The sequence below is a fragment of the Zonotrichia leucophrys genome, chromosome 2, assembly GCF_028769735.1.
Source record: "Zonotrichia leucophrys gambelii isolate GWCS_2022_RI chromosome 2, RI_Zleu_2.0, whole genome shotgun sequence".
Lineage (NCBI taxonomy): Eukaryota > Metazoa > Chordata > Aves > Passeriformes > Passerellidae > Zonotrichia > Zonotrichia leucophrys.
Genome location: NC_088171.1, coordinates 43,408,029 through 43,434,432, shown reverse-complemented (window position 1 = coordinate 43,434,432; position 26,404 = coordinate 43,408,029). Strand labels below are relative to the sequence as shown.

Sequence of the window (26,404 nt, the reverse complement as noted above, 5' to 3'; positions counted from 1 at the left end):
AACCAGCAATTTGTCAGCAATTACTTCTGGGCCATGGAAAGTGAAACATTCATTTAGAGTTGTCAACTGCACAGAAATCTTCTGTGTTGAGCAGTTTTTCATACAGCAATTTTTAAAGGATTAAACCCTAAGGAGTAGTATCTGTATCCCCATTCACTGGAGGTGGTGCATGTCATCGAGTCCAATAGTGAATTTCTTGCAAGAGAATGGTGATTTTTGGTCAGCTTCCTGTGTCTGGTGTTATGACAGTGGGATATATCAGTTGGGACATAACATACACATTCGCAGGCATGGCTAAAAAGAAATGGGAGGAGTGGCTAAAAAGAAACAGGAGGAGTTTGCTGAAAAGCTCCATGAGCTTGGTTTGCAGCTGAGGGGCAGGGAGGAAAGGGATGGGAGCAGGCACTGTTGCTCCTGGAAAGCACCAATGCTTTCAGCAGCACAGCGGGCTGGCACACACCCTCTCCTGCTGCAGCAGCTCGTTTGGCTTGCTAAAACTCGGGCATAGCAAAATAAACAAAGGGGTTGTGTTTTTCTGCTGTCCCAGCAATCTACTGCCCTAATTACGTGCCTACAACTTGTGCTGGCTCATAACCATGTGATGAAGGCTGTTCCTGAGGGGTTTTGGTTGATTGAAGCAGCTCTTGATTTCTTAGGACAAAAGAGGCAAGGGTATAAAGCTATAAGCCCTCAGGAAGGGAAATAAATAAATAAATTAGAAAATATTTTGCTTCAGCCTCAGAACAAAGTATTTATTTGTTTCAAGGCCTCCCAAGATGATGTGGACCAGAAAAGTCTTCCTACAGTACAGAGTCATATGCATGAGGCAGAAGATTCAGAAACTAAATCTGAGATGCATGATTAGCTTTAGTGCTCCAGTAAAGGAATAAAAGCATAAACCAACAAATAGCTGTCTAAGGTATTTCAAAGTAGCCATCAGTGAAGTGCTGAAAGAGACAAGGCAATGTCTGTATCCAGCTATTATTCAAAACAATGAGAATATCTCATGAGCAATGTATGAGAATGTATGAGCACAGCACAAACTGAATTTCTCATGCCATAGCTATGAATTTACTTTATGGGGTCTTTATGGGGGTGTGGTGGTGGTGTTTGTCAGTAATGGCAGAAAACTGTAGGGCAGCAGATGCTTTAAGATGATTAAAAATCAGTTTTGAAATGGTGTAGAGCAAAAAAACTGCATTCACAGTCTCTGAAAAGAATTGCATCCAACATTTTTCCAATTGTATGGTGCACATGTGGTTTGTGCATTCCTTGCTTGAAAGCCTGGAGAGCTATCTTCCTAAATTTGACAATTCACACGGTATGCTGCTATAATCATTGAATCACTCAGGTTGGAAACACCTTTAATATCTTGAGTCCTACTGTTAACCCAGCCCTGCCACATCCACCACTGAACCATGTCCCTAAGCACCACATCTACACGTTTTTAAATACCTCCAGGGATGGTGACTCAACCCTGTGCAGCCTGTTCCAATGCTTGACAGCCATTTCAATGAAGGAATTTTTCCTGTTATCCTATCTAAACCTGCCCTGGCACAACTTGAGATCATTTCCTCTTGTCCTATCACTTGTTCCTTAGGAGAAGGAGGGCCACACCCTCCTTTCAAGTAGTTCTAGAGAGTGATAAGGTCTTGCCCTCTTTTTCTCCAGGTTAAACAATCCCAGCTCCCTCAGCTGCTCCTCACAGCACCTGTGCTCCAGACCCTTCACCAACTTTGTTGTAATGCTTTGGATGCATAATATGTAGAATGTTTGTCTGAACCAAGTAGAAGAAGTGCTTTTTTCCTTGGAATAACATGTTAGTCACAAAAAAGGCCCAATTTTAATGTTCTGATTCATGCTGGCCCAGAGGGCTTCAAATTCTTTAGACAGCTCTGCCTGCATTGCCATTTGTCACAGTTGATCCTGAGGTGAAGAGGTGAACAAGAGGGTAGGAAGTCTTTGGGAACAGAAATTGTGAATGAAGGCTCTTTGTCAACACTGAGGAAAAGCCCCAGGAGGAAAGTATCCAGGAAGATCGATGGAAGTGATGAGCTGAGTGGAGGGGCATCACACCAACCTGCTGACAAAGCAAATGGTGGAAAAGGCTGTGCAAAAAGCAATGCAAATGGTGCAAAAAGCACAGGATGAAGAGGAAAAGCTTTCTGTTTACTGGACCTTGCAAAGAATGCACAGAAATGAGGGATGGGTCTTACTCCTATGAACTGGCAAAGTACCATGCAAGAAAGCAAACTTCTCTTCTTGTAGCCACCTGTGTCTTTTTACCTCCATTTTTCACATAAAGATTTCTCCCCATTTCACCCTTTGCTGTCTCGTCAGAGGATATTTGGAGGCCTCTTGATATTCCAGCATCCAATGCTGTGTGAGCATTACACAAGGAACAGATGCAGTTCCATGGTGTCTAGGGATGTGTAATCATCCATCCCTTCTCCTGATGTTGCTGCTGTTACTCCATAGGGAGATGGGGCAGTATCTGCTGTGGGTTCTGTGTAAGCATGATACCAAAATTGCATTGCAGAAATGTGTCTCTAACAAATACTTTATTCATATCCATAATGTTTTCATTTCTAGAGACTTGCTATTGATCATAGACACTGGTATTCATATAAGCATCTGCCAATATCAGTCATTGTATTTTTACTCCACATATTCAATGGCAGCAAATGCAATACATTTTTCCTTGATACTGTTGGCAATTCAGCTAATTTGTCATTTTTAAATGGACACCTGGGGTAGATTCTGTCCAAGCAAAACAAATCAATGCAGTTAGTTACACTAAGTGCATTTGAACAAGGATATTTGAAGGGGGAGAAGGAAAAGGTGTGGCAGCAAGGAAAAGGATGGAGAGGAGAGGTGTGTGTGCTGCAGGCTGGGGAAATGGCACCCAGCTTAATCTATGCCTTGGGAGTGGGGAAGGGACGGAGGATCAGGAGAAGAGAACTATAAAAGGGGGACCAGGCTGGGGAAGAAACTAAAGGAAAGCCAAAGGAGAAGGTTTAGGAAAACAAGTAGTAGTGGATCTAAGGTGGGTCCCTGGGCTGAAGCAGAGGAACCAGTGAAACACAGCCCTGGGCATGCCTGGAGGGGAATCTTTCTTCTAATCCATCTGATTTTGGAACAGTGTCCTGGACTTTGAACCAGCTGGGGGATTTTTTAGCCCATATCACTTGTGCTGCTGTCATGATTTTAGCCTAGCTAAAATAGTCACAAGAACAGCAGCTTGTGCAACAGCCCAGCTCTTGGAAATGGTGCAGAAAGAAAACAATCTTGTATGTCTGTTTTTGTAGAAGTAGATTATATAGAAGGGAGGTTTGCTGTCTTTGCAAGCATTGAATTTTAGTCACTTGTGTAGGACTGGTTGACATTTTACTTTCTATTTCAAAATGTTCATGTTTGATTGTATAAAAATAAAATGTTTTTCTGTGGGGTAAGCAATCCAGCTCACTTGTCATTTTAAATGGACACCTGAGCAGATTCAGGTGACTTGCCAATGCAGTCAGTTGGACCAAGGGCCTTAAATACATTTGGAAGGGAGAAGAAAAACATGCCACATGAATGGAAATCATACAAAAGAAATAAATTACATGCAACAGTCAGGCAATCAGGACGGATGAAAGGCTTTGTCTTCATGTGCTAGAAATAACTGAACTGATCTCCCAAGATCATCATTAAATCAGCTTTAATAATGTGTTGTCATCAGAAAGAGAAAATTGCCTCCACTCCCAAAATGGGAGTAGATTATAAAAAGATGCTTACAGATGGTTCACAAGGCTGCAGCTGGTTTCTTGTTCTCCTTTATCCAAAAATCAAAGATGCTGTAATTCTTCAACATCTTTGTGAGAAAAAGAATCAAAGAGATGCATTTGGGTTTTTACATTATGTGACTCTAAATCCTAGAGCAATGAGCAAATGGTGGCAGATAAGCTGGAGAGTCTCGCTGTGATTCCAGAGCTCGTGTCCCTGGCAAACCCATCCTGCAGGCTGCAGGATGATCCTTGGCTGCAGTTGGTCACACAGGTTGGACGGCAGGATCTGTGACGCTGCTTCTGGGAATGTGCTAAGCCCACTGAGCAGCCTAGGTTTGGCAAGAACTCCAGTAAAACTACAAAACAAGTGGCGCCTGTACGCTGGAACCTGGATGGAAAGGTAGCCCTGAGAGTGGAGGGACTGCTGATTTCTGGGCTCGGAGAAATGCCTACCTGACAAAGCACCTGTTCCTTTTAGAAGAGGCAGGGATTCTTTCACCCACCTCCAGACAATCCCCTTTGTGCCCTCGCGTTGGGAGGGAATTGAGGAATGTGATTTAGGGGCGGCAGCACCACCCCGCCGCACCAGCTGCCAAAATCCCGAGCGGCGTTTCCGGGAAGCCCCGGAGGAGGGGAGGGCAAGGGAAGGGAAGGGAGGCACGGCCGTGCCAGGGGGGTTCTGCGGCGGCATCTCGGCGCCCTCCCAGCCCCGCTGCATCCCCTCCGTGCTCAGCCCCGCTGCGGGGGCGCCCCGGCTGCTCCACTCGCCGCAGAGCTCCTCCCTCCGCCTCACTCAGTCCATCCGGATTTCATTTCGTTTCATTTTTTTCTTTTTAACCTGCAAGTTGTTTTTTCGTTTGTTTGTTCTCCATCTATTTGGAAATACAGGAGCACAGGGCGGGCACCGGCTCTCTCCACAAATCCCCCCGGGAGAGGCGCTCCGAGGGCGCCGCCGGCTCCCGGCGCTCCGCATCCCGGCAGCGGGCGGGCAAGCCCGGCTTGCGGAGGTACCTTGGGGCGTGGTGGGGCCGGGATCCCGCACCGAGGCCGGGATTAGGTGAGGAAAAGGGCGGCTGCTACCCCGGCAACGCGGCGGGGGTGTCGCTCTGCCTCTCCGAGGTTATTTTGGGGGCATAGTTTGGTGTTTTCTCGCAAATCACGCTCATCGTGTGAAGCTTTCTCATCCGGGACGACAGTGAGGTGAGGGAAAGCTTCAGCCGCGATTTTGTGTCCATGTGCTTGTTTTGACTTAATTTCTCCTGCGAAGGGAGGCATGTGAAACCTCGCAGGTTTTCACCATGTGGTTTAAAGTGCTGTGGATGTTGGGGTTTTAGTACTATGGGATTTGTTTTGTGGGGGTTTTTTTGTTTGTTTTAGTTTTTATTGGTTTTGTTGTTGTTTGGTTGGTTGTTGTCGTTGTTGTTTTCCCCCTACAGCACTTGAAACATTCACCTGTCGACCTCGTCTGAAGTAAATGGTAACGTGTCTGCATCCCTCAGGTTACAGCGTTAAGAAAGGCGCACGCTTACCCACCCTATGAACAAACAGGTCAGTGCCTAAAAGAAGTGAATTTGGTGTTTCAAATTACTTGGGGAAAGGAATTTCAGCTCAGTAATTTTTACTGGTGTGCATTTAACTTAGTTCAAATGTTGGTGGCATAAAGAAGTCGAGTGTGTTTTCCTTTGCAGGCAGGAATTCTTTTTGCTTGCAGGTAAGGTGAAGAAAGTGATCCTTCCAGTGTGCTCACGTGTGGCCCAGTGTAATTAACTGGGTGTGGAAAATATGTATTTATGCTCTTTCTTGCTTCAGGATGGTGTTGTTTTAATAATGGAAGGCAACTGGGCTTTGATACTCGGTTAACACCTTTTATTTGTCTTTTTGCCAACAAGTGCACAATGATAGCAAGAGTTCCTTACCTTAACACTCTGTTTTAACTGTGGAGTGAATGAACTCCTGTGTGATATCTCTACATATTTCACTGAATGGGCAAATGTGACTGTAATGCCTGGTGTGTGAGGCTTAGATCTGAGTGTAGCCACAGGTAAACACAGCCCTGTGCTTCTGATCCAGTTATGTGGCAAGGCAGCAAAGGTCCCAGCTGGGCGATGACTTCAAGGGGTCACAGAGTGTAAGGTGCCCTTTTGATACAGAGGCTGTTGTGTAAATCAGGATTTGCAGATTATCTCTGATGAAATTGTCCTGATTGCTGATGGGACAAGATTGTGTGAGGAATGTGTCAAGTGATCTGCCCTTACCTTACATGCTCCCTCCCTAAAAAGATTTCTGAAAAGAGAAAAATCACCTCTGATGAAGACAAATCCCTGTACCAGGTAAGCACATGGGAAATTCAACAAACCAAGATTTCCCATTTTCTCCCAGAAATGGACGCAGAAAATATTTAATCATTCAAGACTTAAGTGTTAAGAGTCTAATAGTCACTATTGCTTTGTTTTTTAGTAATGCTTTGGTTTTTCAAAGAGTCATTTGTCCTGCACATTTTTTCTTTGATGACAACTTGGTTTTTTCCAGCACTGAACATCAGTACTTTGATCCAGGAGTGACTGGTATATATTGGGTTGTGAGCAGATAGTTCTCTTTCAGTCACTTTATAATATTATATAGATATATCCATGTACAACTGAAAGCTAATGACTTTTTGTCCCCTTAAAGTATTTTATCCAGATGGTTATTCATAAATGTGTAGTTAAGAATCTGGTCTCTCCTTTCAAAAAGGAATTGATGTATATAAATACTTCTAATTAGTATGTTCTGACATTAAAATACTTCTTGTTAGTATGTCCTGCAGGTTACAGTATAGGTGTTAACATATTTTGTAATGGTAAAATAAAGATTTCATTTTATCATTTCTGCACTGTGTACATGATGTTTCAATGCCTCAGGATAGTGAAGCAATGAGGAGAAGTAAACAGATCACCAATGTGGCTGGTAATTTTCTCTTTAAACTGACTGATGATTAAGATGATAAAGCTATTACCAAGCTAAGAAAGAAAGTGTTGGAAGAGTACATAGGCAGTAAACAAGGAGCCCATATGGATTTAGAAAAGTGAGGTAATGAGTGTAAAAAATTATGTTTTGGAAGTAAGATGTGTCAAAAGAGTTTCCAAAAGCCAATTTGAGATAGTTTTCACAACAGAAAGAGCAAGAAAAAGAAGGAAAGCAAAGCTCAGTGTGAAGCTAATCCCAGAACAAAACAAATTTCTTTCTTGTCCTTTGAATGTGAACATAGGTGTTGGTACCCAGGCTGCAGAGCCCATGGGGTTTAGAAAAGGGAAGCTGTGTGAGAAGCATTCATTCTGCCTTCTCCCTCAGCCCTGGGGCTCTGGTTGGAGCTAGGGACAGGGCCATGTGTTGGGGTACAGTGGGGCTGACCCAGTGTGCTCTGGCCATGGACTGGAGAGCTCCTCTGAGCTCCTGTCCGCAGCACAGGCTGGCACTGGTGATTGCTGAAACAGCAGGACAGTCCTGAGCAGGCACTGGTGTGTTCAACAATCAGTAAGGAAGAAGTAGGAGATGTGACTCAGGATAGATCAAGCCAGGCTATGTTGATTTTTCTGTGCCAAAACCAATGGTTTCTGGAATAACAAAGGCCAGCAAGTTCTCCTTGTTGTGCTCCTCTGACACTTCTAAGCTTGCTATGTCCCTACAGTTGCCTCTTTCCTCCTCAACGCCTGGGGAGCAGAGGATTTTGAAATGTGGATTGTCAGTATTCAGAGGTACTGGATGATCTCTTGGGATTAAGAGATGTCTGGGCAGGGACATGGAAAAGGATGAGCAGAAGTTGCAGGAAACCTAAACAGCATTTGAATTCTAGGAAACTTTTCTAGAGGATATGAACATATAAATAGCCTTATTGTTAGTGTGCATGTTTAATGCCACCTTAGGGTCTGTCCAACATAACCCTGTTAGACTTACTTAGATTTAGTAACTTTTCATTGCAAAATCTCAGAGTTAAAGTGTATATTTAATATTTTATGTGCAGTGCAGAGTGATAATAATAGGAATACGCACACACACGCATTTCATCAGCTGTTAGTAGAAAGACGCCTACTTTAATACTCTTAAAACCTCCTTTTAAATTTATTTTTTATTTCTTTCTTGCACCACTTCTTGAAGAAGTCTGCACCTCTTGTAGACACCAACCTTGCATCTCTGGCAGAAGCCTCCAGGGGTACTCAGTGGAGCAGCCTGGCCATGGCTGTGGCTGTGTTGCAGGAGCCCAGGGAAGCATTGGGCAAGCACTAGCCCTGACCTGTGTGCCCACAGCCTGCCTTCCTGGTTCCTACATGTAGGCACCACCGCCGTGCAAACCGGGCAGGCAGAGGGTGAAATCTGGCATGGTTAGCATGACAACACAGACACGGCCCTTCCAGACAATAAACAGTTGGTGGTTGCAAAACACCAGGCAGTTCTGGAGGAGGAGATGGAATTTCCACTAGGTGATCCAGTTGATGAAATTAGATTTATGAGTTTCGACTGATTCAGGACTTCAGACTTTAAGACAGAATCGCCAAATCCTTTCAAGTTCCCTAAGTGCCTCCCACTTTGTCGTTTCAGGATGCTCACCAGAACCCCGAGTGTTGTTGCCCAAGTGTTCCTTCTTCTAAGCATAGTCCTTGTTATTGCCATTGCAGTGATTCAGATAAATCAGCAACAGGTCCTCTCCCCAGGGCTTAAGGTAAGTCTTAGGCAACCTCAGGAAGGAGAACAATGTTTTGAACTGGTATTTAATAATGTGCCTTTCTAAACTCATTTTTATGGGGTGATTCAAATGAGCTTACAGCCATAAATTAATGTTTAATCATATCATCATGGGAAAACTGAAGCTGAGAGAAAAAGATAATTGGTCAAGGGTCAGTAGCAAAGCAGGAAAAGTATTTCTTGATTCCCTCTCTGTGGTGGCTATGTCTTTAGGACTGAAAGGCCAAATGGGGCGAATATCTCACTCCTTTTTTTTTTTCTTTTTTTTTTTTTTTTTTTTTAGTTTTGCCAGAAATTGGAAGTAATTTTAGAATAATTTTGAAGTGGGAAATACCCAGAGTTTAAGTTCTGGCCCCAAGCACAGCTGGGAAGTTTATGCTGACAGTTTTGCAAATTGCTCCTGTGTATCAAAAGCATTTGGGCTCTAAGTATGCACTTGATCCTTTACCACGTGTTGGGACTTGCTGGATGCTAACAGAAGCAAAGTAACTTCTTTAAGGGGGGCAGAGCAAACTGCAAAAGACAAACTGAAATACTCTGAAGATCAGGTTATGCCTTCTGCTGTGGAATATGTGTGCAGGTTCTTCAATGAGAGATGTAAACAACTGAGGAAAAGCTGTAGAAAATACCTTTCTAAGGATATGTAGGGTACTGGTTTTTTTTTTTCCCACGATCCTCTTGTCAGATTTTGCTTTGAAGTCCCTTCTACCTTTCCATCTGCATGAGTATTTAACTGGATAGTTCACACACTGATAACCATAGGCTAATGCCTCGTTGCACTTCATGGGATTATAAACACCTTTGGCTTTGTCTGAATCATTTGGTGGTGTGTGTGAGTCAGACAACAGGATAAAACTATAATTCTGATACCCCTTTTATGTGTTTGTGTGGTGTGGCAGGGGGAGTGTGCTGGGCTTGTGCATGGGGCCACAGTGCCTCGAGCATGTGCTCTGTTGAGCCCCAATGGCTTCTTGCAGCAGCCTCACATCCCACCAGTTTTCATGCAAGGCAGGACTGGACTGACATGTATCCCAGCTGAAGCCAGGACAAGGCTGCAGCCACTATCTAAAAGACAGCCTGCACATCTTTTGTGTTTGTCATTAATTCAGTTTCACATCCAGAATGATAAATCTGTTTACCTTCCTCTTTGAGGAAGCATTGGAACCACCTGGAGTATCTGGAGCTGGTTTAAGGGGGGAGCTTTGCTTACTGAATCACAGCAGCGTCTGTAGGAAGGCTGCTGTTTCCTCTACTGGGTGTGCCTTGGCCTTGGGTTTGAGTTTGGGCTGTAAGCCTGCTAATGCAGGTGATATGGAGGACCCTGAGTCTGATTCCTGAGACACTGAGTTGTCCTCAGTGAGTAATTTACATTCACAAGAAATTCACAGGTAGAAGGAGGACCTTGGTAAGCCAGTGGAGCCCTCCAGTACCTGGCTGATATGGAGCCTGGAAATTACTTAACTTGGTGTCCTGAACTTAATGGTTGTTTGAAATTAATTATGGCAACAACATGATGAAAGCAGATTTATTTTTTGTAAATGGCCTCGTTCTTCTGTTACTACTGTTTGTGTTACCTGTGGCACAAAAGCTCTTTCCCAAGATGTATGTTGAGAGCATCCATTGTGGCACAAGAGATAAATTATATGCTGTGCCACTGGTATTTTAAACTGTTGTTGCAAAATTGAATGTTTTGGATCCTTGATGGCTGGATTATCTGAAGACTGAGCCAGTGATTAGTTCAGGAAGGGCCTGCCCATTGCATGAGGCTGGGGCACTGAGAGGACTCATGACTCACTGACACACACCATGAAGTGAGAAGAGTGATGAAGAAAACACAAATGTCCTCAGTGGAGAAGTGGTGATAGTGCTGAATGAAATAAGCCTTTATACAAGTCAAAAAAAAAAAAAAAGAAATCTGTTTGTCTATTGCTGTTTTGTGAGCCCTAGAGAAAAAAAACCCCACTTCATTATTGTATTCTTTAATTTGCCCCTCGAAATGTGTGGTATTTTCGGTGTCCCCTGTTGTGGGAGGAAAGATGAACCTGACTCCATGTTCTTAGAAGGCTAATTTATTATTTTATGATCTATATGATATAAAAGAATGTTATACTAAACTATACTAAAGAATGCAGAAAGGATACTTCCAGAAGGCTTAACAAGATACTACTGAAAAACTTGTGACTCTCTTCTCCAGAGTCTGACACAACTTGGCCATCATTGGCCAAAAAGTAAAAACAATTCACATGTTGGATAAACAATCTCCAACCACATTCCAAAGCAGCAAAACACAGGATAAGCAAATTAGATAATATTGTTTTCCTTTTTCTCTGAGGCTTCTCAGCTTCCCAGGAGAGAAATCCTGGGCAAGGGGTTTTCCTAGAAAATATGACCATGGCAGAGGTGCTACAGTTTTCAATACCTAAATGCTTCATGTCTCTTTTGGCTCTTAGGAAGTGTTTTGCATTGTTTGTGGCAGTTGTACTTGATTAAAAATTGTTCAAACCCATGCAGCTGAATTGAAGCGTGCATCTAGCATAGATCCACTTTTGTGACCTCCATCTTCCCTGCAACTGGTTTAGCTTGTCAGCTTCTCTCCAAATTGTTTGGCAGCTTCCAAAGTGATTGGAAGGCAGGTGATCCACCATAACTGTGCCTGCTTCAAGGGTTTGTGCATCTCTAAGTCCTCCTGTTGGAATGCTACCCAGGCTGAAAAGGTGATTGATCCTGGGGCTTATGCTTGCTTATCTGTTGGTTTTACTACTCCTCAGGATGTACCTACAAAGCCATATTCCCATATTAAACATTTCCCTTCAAGTCACTTTGTTTTCCCCTTTTCTTCTTTCTTTTTTCCTCTGGACTAGAAAACAGAACTCTGAAACTTTTCTGGGTTAATGGTGTCTCCCTGTCTTGTCTGACTAATCTGAACCATTGAGTGGATGGTGCAGTTCTTGGATATTATGGAATCACCAGGCCTTTGAGATGATGGAAATACTCAGCAGGACAGTTGAAGGAGAAAGGAAAAAGGGGAGAAAAAGTAGTTCTGTTCTTTAATAGCTGCTAGCCTGGGATAAGGGTTTGCCAATGCTCTCACAGTGCATTTCAAAGCAGGAAGGCATTGCTTGCCCTTAAAGGGCAGACAAAGGTGATCCAACATGCAACTTGGACAGAAATCTAACATCCCTAGAAAATTTTAATCCAGCCAGTTTGTCTTTGGCAACTTGCTAAGACAAGGCTTGTAGAATTCTCTCACCTTCTTAAGATGCAACATCCTGTGCCATTTCTGGTTTTTTAATTAAAGATTGATCTTGGTCCTAACATGTGGCACAGTTGTCACTGGTCACCACTTTTTGAGGCTGTTTGGACACAGGGAACTCACACAAGTCCTGAGTGGCTTCATGAGTCACCTTGAAATGGGCCCAAGAGACCTTTTCAAAAATTAGCATCTATGTTTCCTATACATTAAGGATGTTTAGGAAACATAGAGGAGAAGGAAGGGGAGAAAGAAAATTTAAAAAATTGTAAATCACACATGGATTCAAATAAGTATACCAATACTTTTTGGGATGGAAATCTCTTACTTCCAGAAGGAGGCTAGGAAATGCAGGGGAAGGAGGAAGTAGCTCAAAAAGCCCACAGTTAACTGAGGTAAAAATGCTTCCATTGTCTTCCAGCTCTCCTTGGGCATAGTTAGCTCTAAAAGTAGCCAAGTTAAAAGCTTATGTTTGGCACTTTAAGCTGGCTGAGACTAGATTGAATTAGTAGTCCTTAAGCAGTTTGACCATTACTGTGTTATGTACCTCCAGGGTGCTCACGTCTTCCAAGGAGAGGAAACATTTCTCTCAATTTATTTCTGCTAAAGTAGTTACTGAAACAGAACCTGATGATGTACTTTGATAGTATCTGTGGAGGAGTATCTTTATAGTTTGGTAGTGTCTGTGGAGGCTTTTAATCTTTTAGTGGATCAGGGTAAATATTGTCTGCATAACTGTAAATGAAATTTTCATTATCTAACAGTCCTCTGTGGAAACAGACTAGACTGGTATTGCTGGTATTCTTTGGGGGCCAGGAGTTTTTAGGATTACAGTAGAAGCTGGGAATAATCAGGTGTGGAAGCTGAATGGTTTGCCACCTGAAGCAGTGATTCTTCCCAGTTGGATCCTTCCCTCCCAGGGAGGCAGTGGGATGAATTTTATCAGCCTGCTACAGGGGCCCTTACTGCTTTGCAGACAGATGGAGGCTCTCATTTTTCAGTACTGTCAGGCTCCTGGGCATCTGTCTGTTTCAAAAGAAAAAAGCTGACAGAAAAATGAACCCTATACTGTGTGGCTCCCACCAATTGGGTGACTTTGGAAGAGCTAAACATACTTGCAGGGATCATAAAAAGGATACCAAAATTGCATTTTGCTTCCCTTTATGAGATTGCCTACCCAGTTACTTCAGTTTTCTCCTGCCATAAAATATGGGCAAGGGGGAAAGACTGGTCTGGTGAGCAGTGGGGTGGGATGGAGAAACCTGTGCTTTAATCCCAGAGTCCAGGGGACCTGGGGCAAGTAATTTAAACATCTCTCATTTATTTTATAAATAATCATGGGGTAACATTGATTCTCTTTCCCTCTGTGTTGTCTCATGCTCTGGCACAGCCTGTTCTCAGAGGCAAACTCTCAGATGGAGTAAACCACTCCAAGGGAGAGGTTTATGGGGCAATTAGGAAAGAACCAGACTTGTTACATCATTCTTACTGTCAGCTCTTAGGTACTTTACCTCTTTGCTCATAGCTTTATGGATCCCTTGTGCATCCTTGAATCTAAAGCCTGTGCTTAGATATCAAACCCTTCTGTGTTCAGGGAATGGACTGGGATAAAGGGAAATGAACCTGCTCCAAAATCAGGCCTTAACACAGTGTTATCTATTTGTCAGTGTGGGTTTTGAACCTGATGCTGAAAGGAGATGAGCATTCTCCATCCCCACTGAATTAATTATTGAAGATATGTAGCATGTTCCTTGGTTTGCAGCCAGGTTCATTCTGTGCTTGGCTGTTGGATTCATGCCTAAGCGCCTAACACTCAAATTAATCTCTCTTGTAAATAATACACTGTGCATGCATTTTCTAAATGTCTGCTGGTGCAGTGCAGCTGCACATGGGCATTTAAGCTGTCATTGTTTGTTTCTTCATCTAATGTATTCTTTCTTAATCCCCAGTATGGAATAGTCCTTGATGCTGGATCCTCTCGGACTACAGTCTATGTCTATGAGTGGCCAGCAGAAAAAGAAAACAACACGGGAGTAGTGAGCCAAACCTTCAAGTGCAATGTGAAAGGTGAGCTCAAAGGAAAGTTCCTTACTTGTTTTTGGCCTTGCTTGTACTGTTTATTTCCCATCCCATCCCATCCCATCCCGACTATGTCTGTTTCTGTCAGCATTAGTTCTTTTCCACTGAGACAGTAAGCTGCTCTAATCATTGCACCAGAGAAAGGAAATTGTGGCAAAATTTGATTTACTCCATGGCAGTGCATGATTGGTGCAGACAGAATTCAATCTAAAGACAGTCAGGACCTGTTAATGTTCAGTCCTTGCATTTCTTTCAGAATAAAGGTCTTATATATATTTTGAAATAGCTTGGAATAAAAGGAGTTTTAGAAGAATGGGAATCCAGCTCTTGTTAGGTGTTAGTTGTTAATTAAGCTTCTCCACGTTACAGAACTAGTGGTAAATTGAGTAATACTGAGTAAAATTGGCAGAACTATTTCTGACAGGACGTCATTGTTTTATCAAATATGTAGCTGTGGCCTCTGTCTAAGGAAGACCTGTGTCTGTGCACAGCTGAAGATGTCCCACAGGTACCACTGCCTACCTGCCCTGTCTTTTGTCTGAGGTTTTGAATTGATTCCTCACAGACAGACAGACAGACAGACTAGGCTGACTTCTGATCACACTCCAGTATGGTTAGGAGGTTGTGGATTCCTTCATAGAAACTCTTCATCAACTTCAGTGATGTCTGACTCAGCTTGCAAAGTTATGGAAATGCCACACATTTTGTGAAGACAGATGGCCAGGGAGGGGAGGGAAATCAGGTTTTCTGTTCTTTGATGATAACTGCAGTGTTCAAAGAGAATATTTTCCTTCTGTCTCAGTCATGATCTTGCAAAGTCTTGCATCCCTCTTTGTGTCTGGAAATAGATGCTGGAGATGTAGCCACAGAGGCCCATGAGTAACAGGGAGTAGAAGGCAATGGTTTCTTAACAGCACCAGCATTTCTATTTCAGTGTTAAACATGTGTGTGGACATTCTCAGCAATTCTAGAACAAGGAAAGGAAAGCAAGTGTAACATGAATAGGAGTAATGCACTGCCATGTCTCTAATGATGAAATGTCCTTACAAACTGCTGGAATGGTGGCCAGCCTGCTGAGGGGAGGGGTACACTCTGCTAACTCATGTCTTGACTCATTAGGAATGTTTGCCTTTAGGAATTCTGGTTTGGGAAAAATGCACAAACTGCATTATTCTTCTTCTCAAAAAAAAAAAAAAAAACAAACAAAACAGCAGTGCCTTTTGAATTTTCTTGAATTGGTGTTGTTTTTGTTTTACCTCTGGGGAATACAAATAAATTACAAAAACGAGCAGTCCAAGTTGCTGTGAACTTCCTACGTTCATGGCCTTAGCCATGAGCAGCCAAGTACTCCCACATCCCTCAGTGTACAGAATCACCAGGGCTCAGCCTTCTGGTCATGGATAACTCTGCACTGGAGGAGACAGAGGGCTGGTTCATGGCAGATGTCCCCAGCTGAGCTGTGGGTGACAGTGGTGAACACATCTGTCAGTGTTCCTTTAGTGACCCTCTAACCACAGTCATAAGCACTTAAACTGGGGCATAGCTCTGGGCGTAATAGAAGGCAGATTTTCACACACCTACTGAACTTGAAGGTCAAATGATCAACTGCTCTGTGAGTTTTGTGGTGGTTTTATTACTTCATTTCTGCCTTTATTAAGTACCTCTGCCTTTGTGTATAGGAACCAGCCCCAAATCAAAATCCTTACTTTATAGTGCAGTTAATCTGTCCTGGTAAGGCTCCAAGCATTGGCAAAGCAGGTAGTTGTCCAGAAGAACATGGTCATTGCCTTGTGACCTGCTCTGTCTGAACACTGGGAGATGGAAGTTGCAGCCACCAAAGAAGTGTGAGGCAATGGCAGCTGCTGAGGATGTTGCTGCTCTGTTTTCCTCTGGGAGCAGCTTTCCTTCCAGTTTCAGGCCTGTTTGTGCTAGACATAGGACTTTCAGAAAGTCTTATTTCAAAACCGGGGCTGTGAACATCTAATGATGATATGGTAATGTTTATGTTGAAATTCACACAGCCAAAACAGGAGTTTTGGAGTGTGGAATCTGTAAAGGCTTACATATTTTTTTCTTCTATTTCTGTCAATGCAATGTGACTGAACATAAATGGTTTCTCTTTTCAACTAAGAAATTAAATTAGGAATTAAGAAAGGTGGCTAAGAGCCACCTTTTGCTTAGCTTGGGACCAGGTTGTGCAAGAAATGGCTGTTACAGAGGCAGATGGAGTTCTGGCAGTTGTTCTCTATGCAACTTCCTCAGCTAGGGAATTTCAGTAAAGAATGTTTTATTTACACCCAAGCTGAGCCTGAACAAGTCAAGATCCTGATGGTCTTTGGAGTGTTGAGCAAGGCAGGACTTTGATGTTAATAGTTCAAATAGCTATGCCTTATGCAGGATAGTGTGGCTCTCGTTCCTGCTCTTTGAAGGCTTTGGAAATTTGGAAAGCTGTTCACTAGTTCATGCACCAGAGCAGACTTGTACCTCTATGAATTCAAAAGCCATTTCTGTGCATTCTGAAATGTACAGGCACCACATTGTTCATTCCATAAGCACTCCTAGTTTTCACTTGTTTGCAGTTAGCATTGGGGGGGCAAGGGGGAAATGTCTTTCTCTTAACACCTGTTTACTAATTGGGCTAATCTGTAGTTGGCAAAGCAGGATGAAATCTATCTCCTTGTTCTCTTTCAGGCCCTGGTATATCCAGCTATGGGAGTAGCCCTGGAGCTCTTGCCAAGCCTCTTGATGACTGTCTGAATAAAGTGAAGGAGAGAATACCAGTTCATCTGCATAAAAACACTTCTGTTTATCTGGGGGCTACAGCTGGCATGAGACTGCTGAGGTATGGCAGAAACTTGAACTGCTCTGTATGCATACTAGCAGAGCACTCTGTGAAAACAGAACGTGAAAAATGTACTGGATGCATTTTTACCCACTGGAAATTGGCCATCTCAAAAGGAAATGGAGCCCAGCCAATTTAATTTAATAAACTTTTCTGAGAGGGAAAGCGTGTCTGCATAAAACCACTCTGTTATGCTGTATTGAAAAGAAGCTCGCTTTATTTTGGAGAAGGCAAGAGTTTAATTTTCTCTTTCACATCTGTCATAAAATACAGTGTTATGTAAACAGATGATGTTTGAGCACATCCAGGGGCAGCAAAGGCAGATGGAAGCTAGGCACTGCATTCTGAGTATGGATGTGATCTGATGTGATATGGCTTTTGGGGTCTGTCTGTGACTTTAGCCCTGGCACAAACTGGCTTTATTATATTTGTTATGTGGCTAAAGAGAGCTGGAAGAGAGATTCCAGGACTGTTTTTACCAGAAGCAGTCATATAAACACTCAGTTCACAAAGAATAAAGAATATATGAAGAGAAAAAAACCCACCCATGAATTTGCATGATAAAGAGTCGGGTTGGTACATACTGAGGGAGTTGCTTGCTGAAACAATGCTGGATACTGGCTGTTCCCTCTCCTAAGCTTCCCCTTTAGGGAAATAATGTCTATTTCATTTATTAGGTGATTGTAGGAGTTTTCTTGAATTGCTAGTCAGTGAACAATAAACATGAAATTGCCTTTCCAGATGCTCAGTGTCTCATGTTTTGTGAATTGCTTAGGTTGCAAAATGAGTCGGCAGCCAATGAAGTCCTTGCAAGCATTCAAAGCTACTTCAGAGCACAACCTTTTGAATTTAGGGGTGCGCAGATCATAACTGGGCCAGAGGAAGGGGTGTATGGATGGATAACGGCCAACTATTTAATGGGAAATTTCTTAGAGGTGTGTGGAAACAACTGCATGGTTTTCTTTTCACTGTTTCTCTCTTATAAATGAGAAGTTTGAGAGGACATGCCTGTTAAAGTGTCATAGTTGCAACTTCTGTTTTCCTCTGAAGTGTCTAACAGAGTCTTTTTGTGGCAGTCATAGGGCAAACATAAATCAAAGAATATGTTGTTATGGGAATGGGATATGGCAAAGGTAAAATTGCTGATCCACAAAAAACTCTCCTCTAAATGATACTGGTCATCTTACCTGAAACCAAAAGGTTAGATCACCCTTAAATGCATTGGTATGTTTAGTGTGACAGGTGTTGATTGTCTTGACAGTGGTGCCAACTAAAGATCTTTTCTTCTGCTTATTTGCTATCCCTGCTGGTGAAGGACCTGCCTGGCTTAGGGGTCTCCAAATTGTTTGGCAGTGTTGGCTCACTTGTTATAAGCAGACAAGAGTGTTTGAAGCACTGAAGGTGGTCAAATATGCCTCAGCTGAGCCAGAAATCATTCATCCACAGCTCCTTCCAAGACTGCTGACATGCTGCAGGCTACAAGCAGTAGACTGCAACACACTGTCCTGTGCAGACCCAGTGACACCAATAAAAACACACTCATGCTGTTCTTGAACTTGTGGTAGGATCAGGCAGGAGCCTCAGAGCAGAGAGGGGGTCAGATGTGTTGGAAGATCCCTTTTTAGGTGCAGTTATTCAGTGTGATTTCATTCAGAGTAAAAGCTGTACCAGGACAATCTTCAATCACTCATCTGCATTTGTGGCAGGAGTGTGCTGCCCTCAGCATCGACAGCACTTCTGCCAGATTGTCTTACCAGAAATTAAATTAATTTCAACCAGTACTGCTGGGTACTGCTAGCTGTCCTGACTGAATGGTTCCATCGGATCATGGCCATTAAATAAGAAGGAATTACTTGTTGGTGCTGTGATAGCTCATGGTGAATGTGCTGGTGACTTGCAATGCTAAGAAAGCGAGTATTGGAATCACCTGTTCTGTAGGAGTTTTTCTTGTTGTATGCATTTCATGCAACAAAAATGACATCATGAAGTTCAAGGTGGTGTCAGTCTTCTACCACTAATAATCCAAATATCAAATTCCGTATGGCAAATTCATAAAAATGGACTGCAAGATGCTGTGAAACCAGTTTAGTCCAGAGAGTTCTGTGAAGAAATATGTGTGGAATATCACTAGTAGAAGAGAGAAATTCTGACCTTTCTTGTGACAACAGGCTGAGAGTCAAATTCTGTGAGGGATTGTTTATGGGAATTTTTCACTGTAGAATTTTATCCTGAATGTATTTGCTAGCCCATAAACCCCATTTTTTCCTTCAATGTATGCATTCATCTCATTATGCTCATTGGGTAAATATTGACATAGATAATCATGGAAAATCTGTATTTGGCACTGTGACTATGTAGATCAAATACAGAATTTGGGGAATATTTTGGGTAGCAGGGAAAAATGCCATCTGAATGGATCAGACTGCAGTTTCAGTGGAGGAAATGTGCAGATTAAGAGTCCTTGCTCTTTTGACTTTGATGGAGCTTTCATTTGACTGTTTTGCATTTTCCACTCTATTTCCACTCTCTATCTCTGTGATCTCTTAATATTCTATTCCTTTAATATTTCTTCTTGCCTTGAAATAAGCAAATCTTGATACCATTTCCATCCAGATTTGTTCAGTTTCTCCTGGGTATCTGAATTTCAGTTCCCTACATTCTAGGATAGACACTGCTCTGGCTAGTCCTATGCTTTGGTCATTGTGCTGTCCTATTGAGTGGAACACCATGCTGCATTTGTTCTCCCATCTTTCAAGATCATTTGACTCTTTGAAAGTACATCCCCCTTACATAAAAACATCTGCACCTTTTCCTCATAGTTTTTTTCTTTGAAAGAGTGTAGGACAAAGAAGGGGGGGAAAGTTTCAAGAAGTAAAGAGTAGAAAAGCTTGTGGGAGAACAAGCAGATGATATTTCTAATTTGCCTTGTTTTTAATTTTGCATGTAGAGAAACCTTTGGAGGACATGGGTCCATCCTTACAGAAAAGAGACCATGGGTGCACTGGACCTTGGAGGAGCTTCCACTCAAATTTCATTTATCCCTGAGGACCCTGAGGAGCACCTCAATAGCACCTTGCAAGTGAAGTTGTATGGGTACAACTACAATGTCTACACTCACAGCTACCAGTGCTATGGGAGAGATGAAGCTGAGAAAAGGCTTTTAGCATTGCTGCACCAGGTCTGTTTAAGACCCTTTGCTATGTTGCTCTTGCAAGTGTTCAGTGATTGTCTGGGCAGCATCTTAGGCTTGTGTTCTCTTCCCTTTGCTGGAATCTGGAGACTCCAGTAAGATCTCAGCTGTCCTTTGTTGTGGCCAAACACACTTAGGTTTCATACACAGAACTTCATATTTGTTAAAAATTAACCAGAGTTCTGTGCCATTTGACAAAAAGATCTTGTAAATATTTTGCTGATCTTGCAAACGACTTCTGGAGAAAAGAGTTTCTATGAATTATACTGATCAGCAGTGTTGTGCTGACCAGTCATGTCAGTGAACAAAAATACATGTATCTGCATTTCAGAAAGATTCCTGTAGCTCATGCCAAATTAGGTCTTTCTTGCTTTTGACTAGTATTTATTGTTTGGGTTTTCTTGTTTGTTTTTGTTTGATTCTTTTTCCCCCCAGAAATCAAAGGCCAGTGCCAATGTGGATAATCCCTGCTACCCTCAAAATTATAACACAGCATTAATGATGAAGGACTTCTTTGGCAGCCTTTGTACACAGTCTCTGAGGCCAGCAAATTACTACCCAAACCAGCTTGTGAATTTCCATGGAACAGGAGACCCAGGTCTGTGCCAGGAGATGGTTTCTTTATTGTTTAACCTCACTGCTTGCAGAGACAGAGAGGACTGTCCATTTAATGGAATACATCAGCCAAAAGTTAAAGGGAATTTTGTGGTAGGTTTGCAAACAGTGTCCTTCTTTCTGAGCTTGCTTGCTCTTGATTTCTCTAGTTCTGAAAGTAACCTGTCATCTACTCCTTTTCTATAGGCTTTCTCTGGATTCTACTATACAATTAATGCTTTGAATTTATCTGGGCAATTTTCCCTAGATGACTTCAATTCAAGTATGTGGTTTTTCTGTTCACAGAGCTGGGCACAGGTAAGCGGACTGGTTGGTTGGTTTTTGGTGTTGTTGTGATTTTTCCATTTTAAACCTCTAAAAGAGGGATATAAAAATAATATGGACCAGCTATGTGTTCAGAACCTTTCAAAAGGTGTGTATCAACCCAGCATTTGTTTTTCCACTGTGCTTCAAACCACATAGTATTTCTGTCATGCTTAACACTTGGAATAGGTTTCAAAATTTCATTTCAAGTTCTAACCACACTGTAGAGATGATATGGAAATTTTAGAAACCATAACATCCTCAATCTTCAATGTGCATTTTTTTGTTTATTTTCATTGTTTACTACATAAGCTATGTCACTTTTAGAGTCTTTCTGAATCCCTGTATCTAGTTGTCTACACCTTTACTTGGTATTTCTGAAAAATGTTACTAACTTCTAATTAGAACCCAAATAGTCTCTAGTTACAAAACCCAAAGCATTTGCTTTTTCCATAATTAACATGTTTTTTTTAAAAAAAGCCTTTTGCTTTCAGCTCCAGTTTATGCTGCCTAAATTTGAAGAAAAATATGCTAGATCCTACTGTTTCTCAGCCAATTTCATTTATTACTTGCTTGTACATGGTTACAACTTCAACGCAGAAACTTGGCCACAGATACATTTTCAAAAGGAGGTAAGGAATAATAATTTTCTATTACTGTCATTTTAATCCAATGAGCTTGAGGAGGAGACAGAGGATGCAGCAGCCTGCAAGAACAGAATGGTTGTAAACAGCCTTGGTAAATGACTGTCAAATGTTTGGCATAAGACAAAGCCACTTTTCAAACCCCAAGAGCAATCTCAGTCTGTTTTCAGGGGTCTCAGCATTACTTGGAGATGCTACACAGATTCTTTTAAAGGGCTTTAAGCAAAAATCAAACTCTTGTGTTTTAAACATTTCCACAGTGTTTTGCTCCAGGCAGTGATCTGCCTAAAACACCTCACCAGTCAAGGTCAGTTTGAGCCAGCCCTGCTGAGCTGGAGAGCAGAGCTGTGCTTTGCAGTCTCCTGGCAGAGCCCTGGAGGAACTGGCAAAGAGGGCTGGAGTCACTGAGTGGTGATGAAGCAACGAGGACACTTTTCATCCTCACCCAGCTCATCCATCTGTGCCATAATCTGGCTCTCTGGAATAAGGATGTATTTTGATGGGGTATTGCCTTTCAGTTGACAGAGAAAGGTTTATAATATCTGTGTCATTGATGCATTTCTTTTCCTCTCTGCTGCTGCACAAAGCCTTACTCTAAAATCCTATCCCAGACTGTCTCCTAATGTCCATATAGTTTGGAAATGCTTCAGCACTTGCATGCAAAGCCAACAAAAGAATAGGTTGTAGATCTTCATGGTGTATGCCTAAATCCCCTTAGATGCAGGGGATGCTGGCAGGCTGTGAATGAGAAATCAAAAGCAATTTTTTCTGAATAGTCATATTTATTACTTGTGCACTAAGGAATCAAGTAGCATTTTCTTGCCTTATTTTGACCTCTGGTGGACAATCATTAGCAGCTCTGGAGGAGTGTCCAAAGTTGAGCTGTCCCACCAGGAAAACAGCATAGAGTACTTTGAGATCTTAATCTCCACTGGGCAGGGTGTGGGGTGTGGATTTGTCTTAATATTTAAATATATATTGTATTGTCCCTAGCAAATAAGAGCAGCCAGAAAAAGCAACATTTTCTTGTGCTTAGCCAAGACTATAAAAATACTGAGACAAACAAAACCCCAAAAGGCTTATTTAAAATTAATACCTTTGTTGCCTAGATTTTACACTAGGGTAATCATGAAACTCCAAAAGGCAAAACTACATTCTCTTTATTAGATCTGCCCCTACTAAAACAGTAAGATCTAATGTTGGCTGATCAGCTAAGCTACCCTAGAGATAACAGCACAATCTTACTATGACTGGAGGGTGGGGTTTTTGTCTATGCTAGCAGTATATATTTCCTTTTAATTAGTGAACACAAACAATGAAAAGAACCTTGGCCTAGTGCTAAGATCTGGGTGAGATCCAGAGCTAGATGATTTGCAATAATTATAAGTTTTAAACCTCATGATGAGAGGAAGACAGAGGACACTTTACCTTTTGATCCTTTGTTTATCAAGTGGCAGGACAATGACTTAATGGAAAGGAGAGTGGAAAACTGGTAAACTCTGTTGCTCAAACTAGAACTGGGGAAAGGCGGCAAAGCAGGACCATGGAGCAAATACAAACATACTCCCTTGGCTGTTATTTCATCCATTTTGGAGAACTTTTAAATTTATGTTTATTTTTTTAAATGGAAGAGCCTAGTTTTGGTTCATTTGCAGGCACAAAACCAAACATGGAACAAAAGATGATAAATAGAGTTCCTCTTTGGGGACTTTATCCTCACTTCCTCTTTGTCCACGTTGGTGAGACTCCTTGTGGGTTTTTTTTGTTTGCTTGAACTCAAATGACATCCTGGGATTTGGCTAAGGTGAGGGGCTAATTTTAGGAATTGGCATAGCAGGCAATAGAATTCCTAAAATAGGAATTTTAGGAATTGGCATAGTGGTCATGGGGTTTTCTATTTGTTTGTTTAAAATTGCATAACTGGCTGCCTGCATATACACCACACATCTCTGTACCCCTCCAATACCTGTGTCTCGCTTCTTTATCCCAGTGAACAATTTTATTAGCATCTTCTGGAACTACAGGAAAAGGGTAATTTAAAATGGTTCTGTATCTTCTTTGCATATTCCACTAAATGTTTCTCCTTGCTAATTTAAAGGACAGTTGCCATTAACAGCAGTTGAGCTCTTGGAGTCTTTGAAAATTCCATGGGAATAGGAGTCTTCTGTCTTCATTTCAGGTTGGCAACAGCAGCATAGCGTGGTCCCTCGGTTACATGTTAAGCCTCACCAACATGATTCCAGCAGAAGGGAAGCTGATCCAGCTGCCTCTGAAACCTTCTCTGTTTGCTGGGCTCCTCGTCTTCCTCACAGCCACGGCACTGCTGTGCCTCCTCTTCCTCGTCTACCTGTGCGTTGTGTCGCACCAGCGGAAGGACGTCCCTCGCGTGGAACACGTATTTATTCCAGAATGAATGAACCTGGCTGGAGACAAACCAAAAATGTTACAGTGCTACTAAACAGAACTTTATTTTGCCCCCCATTTTTCAAAAATAGAGACAGCAAAAATGACTTCTGGACCAGAAGCATAAAGAGAAGGGGCACAAAGGAATCTGTGTTATGGTGAATTGGAGTGCTTTTGAAATGTTTGGGTAATTGTTTCTGTAAACTTAATTTGTCCAGTGTGCAGCAGAGAAAACACAGGCATATATGTCACTTTGCTTTATAAGGGATTACTTGCCTTTTCCTGACAGGTGTGTATATATTGTTTTTTTTGTTCATTAACTCTGTGCTAACTGCTGAGCTCAAGTAGTGATGGATTTGATCACAGTGGCAATTGTTTAAGATAAAATTTTAAATGAGCCAGTAGCAACTGTGGGAGGTGGGAACGTGGTAGCTGTCCTTGTGTGCAGTGCTGACTCTAAAAGCCCTGAAGTAATCTAATTTCTGAAGCTGGAACAAGCACTGGATAATGACAAGAAGTGAAAGAAAGAGTTGTGATAAAATTGTTTTTATTGCTGTTCCAAATGGATTGATCCCCATCACAAGAAGGTGTAATAAACTGTCAACACCTCTCAGAACTTTTGAGCCTGTCAGAGCTATATCTTTTGGTACCATGGAGACCTCAAAACACCTCTGGTCTGGTACATAAGATTGGCTTTGGAGGTGTAACAAAATGCTTTCACACTTTAGTAAATGAACCTAAATTTAAATGTCTCAAGGTTGCCTTCAGAAGACACTGGAGTTTTCAGGGTCCTATTCTAACTTTCACAGAAATGCTTTTTGTAGTTTTTCACACTGAAGCCCTGACCTGCATACCCCACATATTGTTGGTCTCAGAGAGTGGCAGTCTGTACTGATTTGACATGTATGCAGCTCTATGGGCAGAGTCTCTGGACATTCCATTAACATGTTAAGCCCTTCTTTCAAGGCCAAGAGGAACAGGAGCCAGTCTCCAGGCCAGCAAACCATCCTTTTAGCTGCAGTCATGGCTCTAGTGCCTTGGTCAGCCTCTGCACTGTCCTTGAGCAGCGCTGGGATCACCTGGCAGCTGCTTCTGCCAAACATTGTGACTCCTGAGCTTTCCTGCTGCTGCCTTCATGCAGCAAACAGCTGCCTTCCTTGAAAGCCCAGCGTTCTTCACCAAACCTCACACTCCCTTAAATCTTAAATCACACTCCCTTAAATCTTAGCACTCTCTCAGCTTCATCTATCCCCAGTATTGATTAGGGAATGGATAGGAGAACAGTGGCCAGTATTTTTACCCATAAATAATGTTTTTAATTTCAGCCTTTTGCTTCTATATCACCTTCTTACTTATGTTTGGTGGTGGAGTTGGGGTTTTGTTTTCATTTGTGCTTTGTTCATAGGCTGACAGATGATTTCAAAGGAGCTAAATATATTTTTAAATGAAAAATAGAAAAAAGTGATTTTTCAAGGAGATCAATAGGGCTTTGTACCTTCTCTGTTGATATACTGCTAAGCCTTGTCAGTCTTATTGGAGTAGCAATAAGGTAAAAGGTATTATAAGATGATGAAGAGCTCTGTGGCATCAAAGTTTTATCTGATAAAGTGTAAAATTGACTTCAGAGTGCATGGACATTACAGAGGCTGGCGTGAGATATATTGTGTGATGGATGTGTAACTGCAGTTATGGGTGAAAAAAAACTCAGACAGTTGGATGAGAGAATTAAAATGTTTTCTTTTGTTGCCAATTTTCAGTGGAAAATTGTACTCTGGAATATTTACTTGCCCAACAAAACATTTGCTATTGAGTGGCCGGGCCATTCAGATGTGGTTTTACACAAATGGAACACACTTGGAAGTTGGTCTCTGTAGAGCTGGCAGCTAAAGAACAATTAAATTTGTTCAAAAACCATTTGGACTTCAAGATGCACTTGGATAGGCCCAGTATCTGTTCAAAGAATCAAATTCCCCCTGTGAATCACCTGTTTTGCTTTTTTAGTGCTTCCCTCTTGTCCTTATGCATACAGCCTCCCTCAGTGTCACCAGGATACCCACCTGCTCCCTTGTACCTCTCCTGGCAGCTTCAGATGGGAAAGCTGAGGGTGTTGAACTTCCAGCCCAGCAGCTTCAGTGACCACAGCCAACTCCTCCCCCAGGTGTGAGCTGGAACCAGATCAACAGGCCAGATCCCTGTCCTGCTGTCTAGAACTGAAAGGATCTCTGGGAGAGACAGGGAAGTTGACAACACTTGGGAATGTGTACAGAGGTTATTTAACTTTTTACACTCTTCAGTGCCTGCTTATGAAGATCAATAAAATTGTGAAAAATTAAGCCAAGCAGACTTTTTATTTTTAGCATGTCTTAGAGGATAGCACCCCCTCCCCCCCCGCCCAGTATTTTCATTCTGGTAGAAAAGCTATTGTTAATAGAGAGGGGAGAAATGTTGTTCTAGCGGGTGGAAATTTGCAAGCTGCAAAACTGATCCGGGTTCTGAAGTGGACAGGACTCTCCTGAATGCCATGTTCTCAGCAAGAAAACCTTGATGGTTAAAAGCAAGACACTCTCATATATATATATATATATATATATG

At 42.1% G+C, this 26,404-nt stretch overlaps 1 protein-coding gene across 6 annotated transcripts; it reads left to right on the top strand.

Moving 5' to 3' along the window:
• The first annotated feature begins 3,928 nt into the window (after nt 1-3,928).
• Nucleotides 3,929-26,145, top strand: ENTPD3 (ectonucleoside triphosphate diphosphohydrolase 3). Of its 6 annotated transcripts, none has more exons than XM_064704746.1 (11): nt 3,929-4,824; nt 5,267-5,315; nt 8,343-8,463; nt 13,686-13,803; nt 16,507-16,657; nt 17,433-17,592; nt 19,605-19,835; nt 20,283-20,555; nt 20,649-20,759; nt 21,260-21,397; nt 23,589-26,145. In XM_064704746.1, exons 3-11 carry the CDS (start codon nt 8,344-8,346, stop codon nt 23,820-23,822), a joined length of 1,536 nt encoding a protein of 511 aa, XP_064560816.1. In that variant the 5' UTR covers nt 3,929-4,824; nt 5,267-5,315; nt 8,343; the 3' UTR covers nt 23,823-26,145. The 6 variants fall into 6 exon arrangements, with proteins under 6 accessions (XP_064560816.1, XP_064560812.1, XP_064560814.1 ...); XM_064704742.1 differs by having other exon boundaries at nt 3,930-4,774; nt 5,204-5,315; XM_064704744.1 differs by having other exon boundaries at nt 3,930-4,824; nt 5,204-5,315.
• Nucleotides 26,146-26,404: the final 259 nt, after the last annotated feature.